The sequence below is a fragment of the Oratosquilla oratoria genome, chromosome 30 (genome assembly GCF_046742065.1).
Source record: "Oratosquilla oratoria isolate Oo_2021 chromosome 30, ASM4674206v1, whole genome shotgun sequence".
Classification (NCBI taxonomy): Eukaryota; Metazoa; Arthropoda; class Malacostraca; order Stomatopoda; family Squillidae; genus Oratosquilla; species Oratosquilla oratoria.
The window spans coordinates 15,546,643-15,562,382 of record NC_134806.1 but is presented as its reverse complement, the minus strand read 5'-3'; the positions used below and the strand labels follow the sequence as shown (position 1 = coordinate 15,562,382).

The 15,740-nt window shown below is 43.0% G+C and overlaps 2 protein-coding genes across 3 annotated transcripts in view; one reads left to right on the top strand and one right to left on the bottom strand.

Moving 5' to 3' along the window:
• Positions 1-15,740, top strand: part of LOC143041039 (ras-related and estrogen-regulated growth inhibitor) — a 47,394-nt gene that overhangs the window by 8,947 nt on the left and 22,707 nt on the right. For both annotated transcript variants that reach the window (XM_076212642.1, XM_076212640.1), the window contains exon 2: positions 15,306-15,629. In XM_076212642.1, coding sequence (XP_076068757.1) covers positions 15,473-15,629 — 157 coding nt within the window. In that variant the 5' untranslated portion in view covers positions 15,306-15,472. The remainder of the gene's footprint in view (positions 1-15,305; positions 15,630-15,740) is intronic.
• Positions 1-15,740, bottom strand: part of LOC143041040 (uncharacterized) — a 59,686-nt gene that overhangs the window by 27,514 nt on the left and 16,432 nt on the right. The window lies entirely within an intron of this gene.

Here is a 15,740-nt window from a genome sequence, read left to right as displayed (position 1 = left end):
TTGAAAGGTGCGGAAGGAAGAAAAAATAGATTACGCTGCGGTGCCCAATTACTAAGGGAAGGGCGATGCAAGAGTGGAAGAACTATAGAGGTACAAGCGAAGAATACCAGAGAAAACGTGTGGCTGGGTAAAGATAAATAGAAAAGTGGGTAGACAAGAGGAAAACCAAGAGGAGTGTAAGACTGCCTATTCAGATCATATATATATATATATATATATATATATATATATATATATATATATATATATATATATATATATATATATATATATATATATATATATATATATACCCAGTCAAATGTCACCATCGTGGATTTCCTTACGAGATGAGAGAGAGAGAGAGAGAGAGAGAGAGAGAGAGAGAGAGAGAGAGAGAGAGAGAGAGAGAGTCCTTTACTCACCTGTCATGAGTCAGGGTCAAGATGGTGTCACTGGAGAAGAGTGATCCAATACTCCACAGCCACGGGAGAGAGTCCCTGGGAAGTCGCTCGAGTAATTAAGGTAAAAACTGAACCAAAAATAATGAAATTTTAGCGCAAGGTAACGAAGACCCTAACAACGCTAAGGGACATACAAGAAGAGACGTGGGAGAAACTGGAGACAGGTGACAGAGAAGAAGGGTAATAGATGTTAAGATTTCACCGCCATTCCTTCGTCATTCGAAGAGGGAGAAACCTTTAGTTTTGTAAGTGATGAGTCAGGGTCTACGGGGCAGTTACTGGGGGAGTCACTCGAGAAGAAAAAGATCACCTCATCATCGGTGATGAGTCAGTCGGCGGTCACGACGCTTAGTCATTCAGAGACTGTGTGTGTGTGTGTGTGTGTGTGTGTGTGTGTGTGTGTGTGTGTGTGTGTGTGTGTGTGTGTGTGTGTGTGTGCGTGTGTGTCACTTTCTCGTGTACTGGAGACCCATGTCACGTGCGAGGAACGTCTCACGAACTCCACCGGTCACTCCCGGTTCCTCCTGAGCCGGATACTGCACGTTGAGTCGACTTCTCCAGCACACGTGAGGGGATTTTAATCACCCCGAGACTGGGAGGTTGGAGTGCGGGATTCGAACAGGGGTTAGAGACCTAGACCGGACGCTCCCCTCCCCCTCCCCATCACACACACACACGTGTGCTGGGGTTCCTGTTACACAAGACCAGAAGAGTGAGGTGGAAACAGGTGAAGGAGAAGTCTCGGGTGTCCTGGGACGAGTCTGCCCCCACCCCCACCCACCCCCCATACAGGTCACTCTCCAGATCTCGGAATCTGGCCGACGCCTTCACGCTCCTCCGTCCGGGCGGGACTTTCTAATGGCATGTGATTCATCCATCAGGGTCCTGGATCACGTTGTAGACCTGTGATCGACAGCTATTTCCCTTCCGGTTGAGGGGTCAGAGCTTGCATGGTCCGATCTGTGGGTCATATGATGCGACACACACACACACACACACACACACACACACACACACACACACACACACACACACACACCTATCTCTTTACTCATGGAAGATAGCAATGCCCTGAAACAGTGATATTTCAAGACCTGGCCAGGGCTCGATCATAGTTCTGTTGTGTTGGTAGGCCGAGGCGTTATCCACTACACCGGGAAGCCGTGCATAGAGACACGCGCGCCCGCGCACACACACGCACGGGCACAAATACAAACAACAAGAACTCGCACGCACAGGCACGAACAGGCACGCAGGCAAGCACATGTAGGAGCAAATGAGGACGACCCCGGGGGGGGGGGTCACAGATGATGTGCCACAAGAAATTTGTCGGCGATATAAGAGTGCCTTTTCCTGACACGGATGGGGAGATAACGAGAAAACTCGGAAACTGATCCGCCCCAGATTAAGATACGCAGCAGTGGTAGGATCTCAACACAAAGAGAAATCAAGATCGAGAGGAGAAAAAAGAGCGACAACCAAAATGATCTCTTGTCTATCACGCAGATCTCATAATAAGGAAAGATTAGAACTGGAAAATGTACAATTAGGAAAAGAAGAAAGACGATATCATTGCGGTGTTCAGATCGAATCAATAATCGTTTCCTCGAGTTTCACTAAATGGAAAACCCGCATCCCCACAGTGGCTGGCAACAGTCCTCGAGAAATTTTAGAATGTTGCCTGTGTTGTTATGGAATAGTTTAACAGCGCTTTATCGTTGTGGACAATCTCGAGCCCCTGCTGTGTTTTATATTTCATATACTGGCTTGTTCAGTCGAATTGTATTTATAGTTTGGTTTGTACAGGTAATCTGGACTGCTGTAGAAAGTTATGGAGAGATGACAGAGGTACTGGTGTTTTGTCGCCCATCGTTTCCTCCCATGAGGTGACAATGCATCAGGCGGGAAGGTTCCGTTCTTCGACATACTGGATCATAATCTGTTACTGGAAGTGGAGTTGAGGTATCGAAATGGGTGTGTACCGCCTTTCGAGATGCCTTGTCAGCCTCCCACATTACCGGGAATACCTACATGAGCGGACACCAAGGGTGACTATTGCTTGTAGAGCATTTCGTGAATCTGATACGATTATATAGGGTGTAGGGTTGGAGTTGTGGACAATATACAAGGTGAGGACGGTAAAGAGTTCAGCGGTGAAGATTGATGAGATGGGGGGGGGGGGTTAGAGATCCAGATCTTGTTTCACTTCGGTACACTGCGACATAATCCGCTCCATCGTTCGAGCGTGAACCATCGTTGTATATGCTGCTAGGATGTCTCCTTAAGCCGGGTCCACACTTGTTGCATTTCCACGTATCGTATCATCTTTGCGTACCACCTAGTGATACGATACGGTGTAACAGGATATTGTACCCACTTGTTGCGTATCCGCCTGCTGTATAAGGATACGCAACAAATGGTTATAATACCCTGTTGCACCGTATCGTATCATTAGGTGGTACGCAAAGATGATACGATACGTGGAAATGCAACAAGTGTCGACCCGGGTTTAGGTGGTGATGATGATTTATAAGATTTATGGCCTTTAACCGAACGCCGGAGCCATAGAGCCATTCAGCGCATATTTATCAGTTTTAAATTTAAGGAAGTCTTTTTATCGACTACTACTGTATTAACTTGTACATACACATACATATACCTATACATGTTTATATACATATATATATACACACACACACCGCAACGGTCTTCAAAACCATTGTATACTTTGATGGGGCATTTCTTTGTTATGGATTCACTGTTGTTTGACATCAGGACCACTTCGTCTTGGTAAAATTGGTGGCTAGCAGGATTGTGTAGGCTCGGAAAAACAACATCTTTTGGTGACATCGGGACTGTTGATGCTGTCGTGCTTGGATCTGTTTATAACGCTAACGGCAGCGATTATCGTCCTGTGGAGAGTGAAGATAATTGCTTTGGTATTACCATTGTATTACCAATCTTATGTTTGGAGGCGGACCTCTTCTCTTTGCTCACTGAGAAGTGTTGCCGGCCGGGGCGGAAGTGGAGAGAGGGATGATATATATATATATATATATATATATATATATATATATATATATATATATATATATATATATATATATATTTTTTTTTTTTTTTTTTTTGGGGGGGGGGGGGTTGCTAACTCCTTGTCGTCATCATCTTTGTTGTTTCTGTTTAAAGCACATTATTAGTAACCATAGTGAGGGCAGCTCCACAGCCTGGTTAGGTTTGGGGAGGCTAAGTTCAGTGCACTTGTTCTGGGCCCTTTCTCATGGTGGGTGAGTAAAGCGGGTCCTAAATACAGCTGCTCAGTCGTGTAAGCTGCTGAGGAGCTGTGCTGCTGTCCATTCTCGCACAAGGTGGACGTCACCCGACATACGGGCTTCCAGAGATCACCATTCCTGCCTCCACCATCTTATACTATCGTTGGAGGACTTGTGATCATTAACGGGAAAGTAAAGTTATTATTAGTTAGTGCGAGAGACGGTGACTGAACATAGACAGTTTAGTTGCTAGGGCGCCACTTGGAGGGGGTGAGGAAGCAGTTTTCTTTCAACCTGTTTTCGAATCCCGTTTCGAGATCTTGCATCTCTCTCTCTCTCTCTCACTCTATTTCTCTCACTATGGTAGGGCATACGATATACAGGCCTGCGAGACCTTGAAAGGGGTTTCATGGTAGGCAAGAAAAACCTTATCTCCAGTCTTTGAATATATCTTTCTGGCTGACGCTACACAATTTCATTGCCAGGTTGAAGGGCAGTTTAAAGAACTTTCGTGTCAGGCGGTACGTTTTATTTTAACTCGGGCTGCCGCCAGGTGATTTTATTCGTCTCCATGACACCCACTCTTCCTCGATTAACTTCTTTTGTGTCAGGTGGTGGCACTTCTTTTACTTTGTTCCTGGCTGGTACCAGGCTATCTCGTTTATCTCCATGACATGACCTCCTCGACGGCAACGGGGTTGTAGCCTATCTCGTTTAACCTTCCTTAATTGGCGACACTTTTTCCTTTGGTTCTGGGTCCCGCTAGCCCATTTCATTCATCTCTGTGGCACTTCCCTCGACAGCAATTTTTGTAGCCCCATTAGTATAAGCCCTTGCGTGCTGGGCCCTTTTCTGAGAGCCACTTGACGTGCGTCATCAGAGACAACCTCCAATCAGTCAAAGAACTAAAACCAAATGTTCCATTGACATGTAACCACAGACTTTCAGATGCTCCTAACAATTAATAAAAATTGATAAAGAGCACTAGAATTAATTTCTATTTTTACTAGTGATGGAACTTGCGAGGCAGGTCACGAGAATAGAGATCCTTCCTCCTCCTCCTCCTCCTCCCGCACTCAAATTGGGAATGATATAGAATAAGTTTATGTGTCAAATTAAATAAACGAGATAATGGGGGCGACAACCCAAGCTAAACCCCGGATATTTACCACGCAGTCATGTGTTTGTGATGAACTACAGAGGCAAGACATAGGGCTGACAGGAGACCTTTCGGCCCATAACGAAATCAGATGAGTTATAAAATAGACAAATAAACACATCGACAGACGTATATAAACAAAATTCACTGAGAGACATAGCTAACTGGTTGAGTGTTTGTCCAATTCAATCTTTAAAACGTTGATATGAATTACATCCGACTGTCCCGACAAAAGTTCCCTCCATTCGCTAACTACGCAGGTATTGTTTTTGTCGTTCTATAGACTGTCTGGCCGAGCAGTCCAACATCCCTGAGGAGCGCCACGGCTGGAACGGGGTTTTCCTACAAATCCCTTATAGTTTATGTTTTGCTGTTGACGTGCATGACTGTGTACAACGGAGTCTTCCAAAATGTGTATGGGGTGAACTACTACATCCTGTACAGTTATCTACGATCGTGTCATCCAGTCTCTTCTGGTAACTTAGGCTGGGTGGTAGCACCATCGTAACCTGGCCAGGTGGTCTCTGTCCTCTCGCGAGAGAGAGAATTCGGCGGGATGGATATCAGGGGGTCTGGCATGCAGCAATGTGCTGTCTCTCAGTTTGTTGATTGAGCAGTGCGCGATATGATTATGGATGTGCTTCTGGAGGCTGGTGTCTGGTGGTTGTGGAGGAAGAGAAGAGTATTTGTGTGTAATATCAGTGTTTGGGTGTTGTTTTGATGTTTCTTGGCGTGTAAGGGTGTTCTGCTACGTAGTGTGTTGGGTGTGCTGTGTTTGTGAAGGCTGCGGCAAGTGTTAGTGCCCCTCTCATGTCAAGATGCATTGACTTTGATAACTATCCTTTCAAGAGGTAGATGGTCTGTAGGTGTTGTATTTGTACAACTAGTGGCTGTATTTAGAGTTTTGTTCTGTATAGTCTGTAGGGTGTTGTGGTGTGTCTTAGCGAGGTTAGGAGCCCAAGCTGGTCTCGCATAATCTATCAACAAACCTAAATATGGTTTGTATACTGTAATGGTAGTTTATTTGTTTAGGACGCATTTGTTTCCAGCGATTGATTTGATCGCGCTAAGTCTAGGTTTGCATTTTGTCTTTATGTCTGTGAGGTGTTTGAATGACATGGATGTATCGCATGTTACACCAAGAATCTCGAGTGTGTGTGTGCGTGTGTGTGTGTGTGTGTGTGTGTGTGTGTGTGTGTGTGTGTGTGTGTGTGTGCGCGCGCGTGTGTGGTATGAGGGTGTTGTTGACAAAGGCGTGGCGTATTTATGTTCTGCTTTCCAGTTGGTGAAAAGGGTGGCTGTGGAATTGGTTGAGGCTATTTTGTGTCTATTTGTAGTGAACCAGGTGTTGAGTATGTCGAGGTAACAGGCGATACTGCTTTTACCAAACTTCCAAAGTATCAACACCAAGTTAACTTGTGTTTGAAGTTACTTGGCATGAACAATATAATATAAAAGAATATATACAAATAAGCTGCAGTAATAGCTGGACTGGACATTGTAAGGGCAGTCAATCTGTCCTATAAGCCAGCTAGGGCACCGTACCAAATATCATCCTATGCGTGTCACTTCCCTTGCGCCGGTTGATCAACATCGTGAAGGCAAAGGAAACGGATTTAGTATTCATACACTACCTACCTTTGAATTATATCTATTCTTGACTCTGTCTCTCGTCTTATTATTAGTCTGCTTGAGGTTATTCTCAGTTCTGCTGTAGTCCATTTCCTTCAACTTCTTTACCCTGGTCGCCTTTCAGGGATGTACAAAACTTGATACAGGCGAAAAAGGTCGTCTTTTGAACTTGATACGATATTGACGTCGTAAAAACAGTTACGAAATTCCCCCTTTTCAACCTGATATTCAGTTATAAAACCAGGTATATTTACTGTGTGATTGACAATCTTTCTTCCTCATGTTCATATCGACGTCTAAGTTTACAAAGTCTGTCCGCTTTTGCTGAAAACGTCGTCCGAGACGACATGACGTCAGGTCGTTTTGATTTCGGACCCAAACAGGATGCAACGTCATCCATAAACTGCGGGTCTTACCTTTTCATAGTCATGGGTTCGAGTTCCGCACTTATCTCGCATTCCAGCAGACATATCTCCACCAACAATCCCTAAAAGGTGACTGCTTTGGCCGTAGCTTCGCGTCTCCTGGCGTATAACCCCCCCCATCATCTGCACGTGAAATGAGCTTGTATTTGGTCATACCGATTGTCACGCAAAATAAATTAATAAAGTTCAGAATTCCTGCATGAAGAAAATTCTCACTTGTTAAAAAGGTCAATATTCCAAGTTACTTGGTCAATTTTTACATGCACATATGTAAAATATCATAATCCTTTAATTTAGTATTTTTATGACAATATTCAACGGCGAGATCAAAAGATTAAAGAGCGAGATACAGAAGCCCATCATATGTGTGTATATATATATATATATATATTTTTTTTTTTTTTGTAGGAGGCCATGTTGTATACATGATTTCAAGAAATCTACAGCGACAATGGCGTTGTTGAGTTTATATTGGAGCTTTAATTTCTCTCGTGCAACAAGTTTCTGTGGTGGTTCCAAATAGAAACTCAACAACGCCATTGTCGCTGTAGATTTCTTGAAATCATGTATATATATATATATATATATATATATATATATAATTATATATATATACACATATGCATATATATATATATACATATATATACATATACATACACATACACACACACACGTTTAAAAGGCCAGAAATCACTGGCAATCCGCTAATCACCTCACACCTTCCTAAGTGAAGGTCATCCAGGGTCAATATGTAGCCGCCAGCCATTTATACATTTCACCTACAAGGCATGTAGTAGTTATTTTATTTTTCGTTAAATTTAAAATGTAATTCTAATACTTTAAATTTAATTGTAATTCTAAACTTTGATTTGTAGATATATTCTTGTATATGAGTGGTAGGGTGGTGAGTTTAAACACCAAGAATCCGTTGAAGTTTTATTTCTGACGTTTCGTCCAACTAGGACAGAAACGTCAGAAATAAAACTTCAACGGATTCTTGGTGTTTAAACTCACCACCCTACCACTCATTCTGTCTTCACACCTCATTCTTGTATATGTCCAACCATTAATGTAATTCAAACTTGTAGTATAATATTTATTGTATCTTTAAAACAGAAATACCAGAAGATGTCTTATTAAAACGAAACGTTGTGTGATAAAATGGAGAACTATAAAGAATTGGTTTATGCCCACCCTATCCAAGGGAAGAATATAATTAGAAAAATAGAAAACACACGAAAGAAAATTAACAACTTCCAGAACGCTGTCGTATTTAACGAAACCTGTATATATATATATATATATATATATATATAATTATATATATATACATACATACATATACCAAGGCTTTTTTCCCCTTACAAGGGGGGTAGCCAAAAAGAAAAAGGCACAAAATCAATCCCACCCATTCCACCCCTGAATACACTCCACACCCCTCCACCCTCCCTCTCATCTGAGCACCTCCTGGATGACGGGTCATCCCTGCACCTTGTCCACTGCCCTGGGTCAGAAGCAGTGTCGCAAGACACAGCACATCCACAGCAAGGCCGCTTCATTAAATCGGCGACCCCCCCCCCTCTCCGTCCCCCCATTGCATAAAATGAGAGGACGGGGAGAAATCCCTTCGGGCTGCGTCAAATTTTGCTCGCACATACTACCTCACCCCCCATCCACCCGCCCATTCCACCTCATGCTATCACAACATCATCCATATACAACCATTCTCCATTCACCCCTGTCTTCTGTCCTCTCCCGTCCTTCCTCAACAGACATTCCCCTCTTCCCCAAAGCCCCCTTCACCCCATCCATCCATCTCATCCTAGGACGTCCCCTCATGTTCACTCCCTCCACATCTGCCTTCCACACCTCTTTTACTAGTCTTTCTTCACTCATTCTTTCCATGTGTCCAAACCATCCTAATATTCTTTCATCAACCCTATCTCCCAGCTCCTTTTCCACCCCTGTTCTCCTCCTCACCTCCTCATTTCTCATTCTATCTAGCCTAGTAACCCCCATCATACTTCTCAGACACCTCATCTCAAACACATTCAAACTCCTTCTCTCTTCTTTTATGTTCCATGATTCTGCCCCATACAGTGCTGTTGGCATAATCACTCCTTCATACAGTCTCCTCTTCGCATCCATTTCCAAATGTCTATTCCTCATTACACTCTTTAATCCACCAAGGCATTTACTCGCTTCTCTCAATCTACATTCTACCTCCACTTTCACTCCACCTTTCCCTGCCACATTTGCACCCAAGTATCTAAAACTATCCACTTCCTCCAGTCGCTCTCCCTTAATGCTCACTTCCAGTCTACTGCCACTTTCACCCCTTGTACATCTCATCACCTTACTTTTACCCACATTTATCTTTAGCTTTCTTCTATCACATACTCTCCCAAACTCTGCCACCAGCTTCCTCAATCCCTCCTCCGATCCTGCCACAAGCGCAGTGTCGTCCGCAAACAACAACTGGCTCACCTCCCACTTTTCTCCATTTTCTTTAACCATCTCCAATCCCTTGCCCACTACCCTTGCATTTACCTCTCGCACCACCCCATCCATGTATAAGTTGAACAGCCAGGGCGACATAACGCATCCTTGACGAAGTCCCACCTTTACCTCGAACCACTCACACTCTCCATTTCCAATCCTGACACAAGCTCTACTATTCTCATAAAAACTCTTGACAGCTCCCAGAAGCTTTCCTCCTATCCCGTATATCTGCATAACCTCCCACAGTGCCTTCCTGTCTACCCTATCATAAGCCTTTTCCAGATCCATAAAAGCCAAAAAAACATCCTTCCCCTTTCCTATAGCTTTCTCACATATCTGTCTTACCACAAAGATCTGATCTACACAACCTCTACCTGTCCTAAATCCACACTGTTCCTCACCAATTACTCCCTCTGTTCCTCTCTTAATCCTCTCAACCAAGATCCTCCCATACGCCTTCCCAACTACACTCAACAAGCTAATCCCTCTGAAACTACTACATTCACACTTGTCCCCTTTTCCCTTGTAAAGAGGAACTATACAGGCACTCCTCCAGTCCTCCGGCACTCTACCCTCTCTCCAACAAACATTAAATAACCTCACCAACCAGTCCACCATCACTGTACCTCCCTTTTTCAGACATTCCCCATGGCATCCATCCAGACCAGGTGCCTTACCTGCTTTCATCATCTTAACAACTGCCTTCACCTCATCCTTCCTTATTTCTCCTCCATTCTCCTCACTCTCATTTTCTTCGCACTTCCCACTGCAGCAATCTTTCCTTCCCTATCCTCCTTCACATTTAGCAACTCCCTAAAATATTCTGCCCATCTTCCCCTTACTGCCTTCTCTTCCATTATCATCTCTCCATCTGCACCTTTTACCTTTTTTTCTCTACTTGATTCGCCTCCTCTTCCTCTCTTAATTTCTTTCCAAAACATCTTTTTATTACTTTCAAAATTTTCTGTCAATATAATATATATATATATATATATATATATATATATATATATATAATATATATACACACACACGCACATATATACACATATTAAGCACACATTGCCCTGTTCTCGAGGAGGACCCTGCGCAGGTCGTGACGAGGCGCTCCGGGGGCTAATCTGAAATGTCCTCCTCGATGCTGTGGACAAGTAGACCTTGGACTCTGGCCCACTCGGAGCTGGGGGACCTTTGGACGCACACGCAGAAGAGGAGAACGACCAGGAGACAACGACCAGCCAGCCGGCGAAGAGAGAGGGACATCGGGAAGGAATAGTCGGCTGGCTGGATAGAAAAGGTTTTGAAATAAAGAGGAATTAACATCCGGTCGGCACAGAGGGAGAGGGACACGGACATACACGGGAGGATTGCCGACCGGATAGAACACAAAAGAACATATAGAGAGACAAGGAGCCTGCCGACACATAGGACGGCACATTGACCATACGGGAGGATAGCCGGCAGGCCAGAACACAGAAGGAACCGCTAGCCGACCGGCACAGAGGGAGGGACAAAGAAACACATGGGAGGGATAGCCGGTCGGCAAAAAGAAACAGCGGAATATGAAATAAAAGAATGAAACTCCGGAGCAACCGCCGGCTGGCATAGAGGGAGGGACACAGTCATAATGGGTGGATTGCCAGCCGGCTGGAATGCAGGAAGAAAGGGCGGAAAGGCTCGGTCGGCTAGCCGGCAAAATGTTAGAAGGAAATGGCTGCCTAACCGGCTTCTAAGGCGAACTCGAAGTAAATAAAAGAAAAGACGACTGGCCAGCCTAGAGGACGGAAAGGAAATACCGGCTAGCCGACCGGCAGAGTGGGCGAGTGGATTTCCACTCAGCTGAATAAAATCGTCTTTGGGTCGAGCTGGATAGAATCGCCAGATCTGACAGTGTGGTGCCCCATGACCTTTGGCAGAAGTCTTCGACGTCCGCTGGGAGGATCTGGAAGTCTCTTCTTCCCTCCACCACTGATTACGCTTTTCCAACCGTGTGTGACCAGGACTCGAAAAAATTATATATATATATATATATATTATATATATATATATATATATATATATATATATATATACAGGCCTTTCTTTAGTGTATTTTCTTATACTTTTTATGTTCTTCGAAATGTTCATCTACACTCAGACACACACAAACACAGCTTGGCGAGGAGTCTGAACGACGTCCAGGGGGACTTCTATCCGAAACAGGAGAGTTACAGGTCAACTGAGAAGGTTTTCGAAGAGGTGGTGAATATTTGCTAGACGTATGGCTTAGTCACTATTTGGTCAAATAATGCAAGAATAAATCCTCGTTATTACGCAAAGTGATAAAAATGGCCTATTAAAATATCGGTAGCAGACGAACTTTTCCTTCGCCGATCTTCGGCTGTTCTCGTAAGGCTCCATCAGCTGTGACGTCACTTGGACTGTTTACATTCTGATGCAAGTCACTATACCAGTGGTTCCCCAACACTTTTATACACACACAAATATATATACTGTACATATATATATATATAAATATATATAAATATATATATATATATATATATATAAGGAGGAGCATGCCGACAGGAGACCTTTTGGTCTATAACTAGATCGGATGCGAAAAAATATAATGATAAATAAATTGATTTTTTTTTATCAAATAATAAGGAAAATAAGTAAATAGGTAAAGTTAAATAATAAGCACACAGGTAAATAGTAAATAATAATAAATTGACATATAATTAGTAATAAATTATATTCATGCAAATAGTAAACAGACAAATAATGACAAAAATAAATAAGATAAACGACTGCATTATAGCATCTTGCTTAGGCATTTATCTAAATTAATCTTAAAGCTTCGAAATGAACTATATTGCACTACCTATACAGGAAGTTTATTCCATTCATTAACTACACGGTTGGCGAAGTTGTTTCTACCCACTTCCAAGTTAAGTATTTTTCCTGAAAATTTGAGACCATTATTTCTTGTCGGATTCTCATTCAGTGTGAATGTTTGGTCACTTTTGGTGTTGTCAATTCCCTTTAGAACCTTAAAAACATGTATCAAGTCACCTCCGAGTGTACACCTTTTAGGGACAACAGATTCATATGTTTTTGTCGAATTTCGTATGATTTACTTTTGATATTTGGAATCGTTTTTGTGGCTCGCCGTTGTACTTTTTCCAATCTGTCAATGTCTTTAATGAGATTCGGTGACCATGCAGAAACAGAATATTCCAAATGTGGACGAACTAATGATTTATATAGCTTGTTAATGAGATATGACTTTTGAAGTCAAAATATCGCGCAATCAGTCCTACAATCTTATTTGCTTTCTCAGAGGCTGAAATACACTGCTTAGATGATTTGAGATCGTTACTGAGATAATTTTCACAATCCACTTTTGTTAACGAATTTCCAAATAACTTGTAATCGTACATACATACATATACAGTATATAATATATATATATATATACACATATATATACATATGTATATATATATATACACATATATATACATATGTATATATATACATATATATACATATGTATATATACATATATATATATATATATATACATATGTATATATTGTATGTATGAACACAGTTAACGAGTAAGATAATGTAAACGAAAAAAACATAGAGGAAACAAAGAAAAAGAGGAAGAATCAATTCAGATTAAGCAAAGGCGAAGAAAGAAGAAAAAAGTAGGAAGAAAATAAAAAATAAAAGACAAGATCAATGAAGAGGAAAAACAGGAAAAAGAAAATTGAGGAAAAGGAAAGAAAAGGAGAAAATGGGAAAACAAAGCAAGGGAGAAAGAGGATATGAAAAGAGGAAAAGAAGATGAAAGAGAAAGGACAAAGGAAAAAAGAAGAATAAAAAAAAGACAAGAAGAAAGAAGTAGAAAAGGGGAATAGAAAGAAAAAAGAAAAGAAAAAATATTTAAAAAATCAACAAGAAGAAAAGAAGAAATTATGGAAAAAGACGACGACGACGGTCCAACATATCGGTTTCTCGTTCGTTGTGGCAATGGTACGTTACCTTTAGGGCAGGAAGAGGTCGTCTATATGTGCCACGGCACTGAGACCACACCTCACAGCCTCCTCCGCCGCCGTCGCTGTCCGTATGACCACGAGGCCTCCATAATGAACGAGAGCGGCTAAGGATCTTTCGCTCGGTCCCTGAACACCGCCCCCCCCCCCTCTCTCTCTCTCTCTCTCTCCCGAGACCTAGGAACCCTTCCCATACCCACTCTGAATGGGCATGCCCTGGACAGAAATAGTGGACAGTGAACCTCTGAGGTGCGGACATGTCGACGGCTTCCAGCACCGCGTGGGCGTCGGGGGCCTGGAAATTCGACTAAAGGGCCATTTACACGGTCAAACACTTTGACAAACCCGGTTTGTCAGACAACTGTTTGAAGTGATGTTTGACCGTGTGAATGGATTATTTATCGTTTGATCGTCTAAATGCCCCTTAACAGCGATGAAACTACTGGAGCGAGAGAAAAAGAGATCCAGGTGTCTCAGGGGTGATGGTTGTTGTGTGTCTTCACGCTACACATACAAAGGTACACCAGATCTTTGGCAGCAGGAGCACGGGGGTGGGGGTGGGGTGTGTGATCAACTGCACTCACGTCTACTCTGAAACAGATACACCTAGGTGTCTTATCCCCTCACTCGACAACTGCCACGTGTGTGGACATTTGGTCCCAATACATAAACCCACTTCGGGAATTGTCCCAAGACACAGAACATCACCAATTCCCAAAGTAGGTTTATGTCTTTGACCCCAAACGTCCGCACAAGTGGCGGTTGGCGAGTGTTGGATTAAGAAACTTCCTAAGTGTACTAAAGTGATCACCAAAACCTCGAAAACGTAAAAAAAAAAAATCTGTAAGGAAAATGGCTTCCGTGTGAAATTATAAAAAAAGGACAATTCTTCTGGAAAGGACGAAGGAACACTGAATAAAAGACTTCCAGGGCTGGAAATACATTATATACACCAATAAAGCGCAAATGCATTCTTGAGAGGTGTTTGTCACTGCTGAACGTATCACAGCTGCGATGCGTGTCGAAGCTGGAGATTAAGTACTCTAACTAGTCAGTACGAGCAATTAGAAGTACAAAATACTGTCGCCGAGGGTATTACCACTGCAGAGGGAAGCGGCGGCCTCCGAAGAACGACCACTGACGCCAAGAAGCATCCATACTGGAAAGAGAGTATCACTGGAAAGCGGGACCTCTTTTTGAAAGAGGATTCCACGTACTGGAATGTGAACAGATTCTGGAAAGTAGCAGAATCACTGGAAGGGGTGCATCTCCACTGAAGGGGCATGCCATGATTGGCTAGCGTCAAGTTGCGCAGGTTTAGACTCTTCGGGTGGGGGCAAGTGATGTCTCAGAGAAGCGCGACTCGTCACTGTAGAGGAAATAGGTTTGCTGGAAGGCAGCTCCTTCTCCAAAGTGGTGCGCTCCGACGTCGAAAAAGTAGTGACAATAAAGTTATGTTTAAAAAGAAACTGAAGACCCATCTATTCACAGAATTCTAGGACCTAAAGGAAAGGTGTATTAGAAACGATTACAAATGCCAAAAAGAATATACATGTTGGGGCCCTGTAGAACACTGTGCCAGCAGTGAACATAGGCTCTAGAAATCGACAATCCAAGTAACAAGTAATGAGAGTTGGTGATTGTGATTATCTTTTTTTATAAGCCCCGATCAACTCTCTCTCTCTCTCTCCGTTCTGTGTATCTGTCCCTTTGTTATTCATACCCAGGAACATAAAATAATCATGGCGTCAATTCTTAGTATTGTATATGATCCTCCGGTATAATAATTACTTACAAAATAACATTTTACCCTTCATATTTATCAGAATGCCGAGGTCGGAGCCATCGGCCCTAAGTGGGTCGTCGCCGTTACTGTCAGTGATGACGTGGTGAGTTCGTGAAATCATGTAGCTTCTGCGTCAGCGCATCGACTCGTCAACGTGAGTGCGTCGCGCAGTGAGATCAACCGTGAGAGATCGAGAAAGCTCGAACCATGAGGCCTACTGACGCTTGGGCGCGGTGGCACCACGACAGCAGCGCCGTGGTGACGTCCCCCAAGGCCTCGAAGTTGGGCTTGAGCAAGATCGGCCTAGGCAAACCCAAACCCATCCGGGTCATGGTCCTCGGCCAGAGCGGCGTCGGAAAATCAGGTTAGTTTTCCGTGTTCTTCTTATTCTTCCGCGATCTTTGCCTCTTTTTTTTTATATTTATTTCCTTCTCTGTCTTGTTTTTATTCTCGTGTATGCGTGGGTTATGTTGGT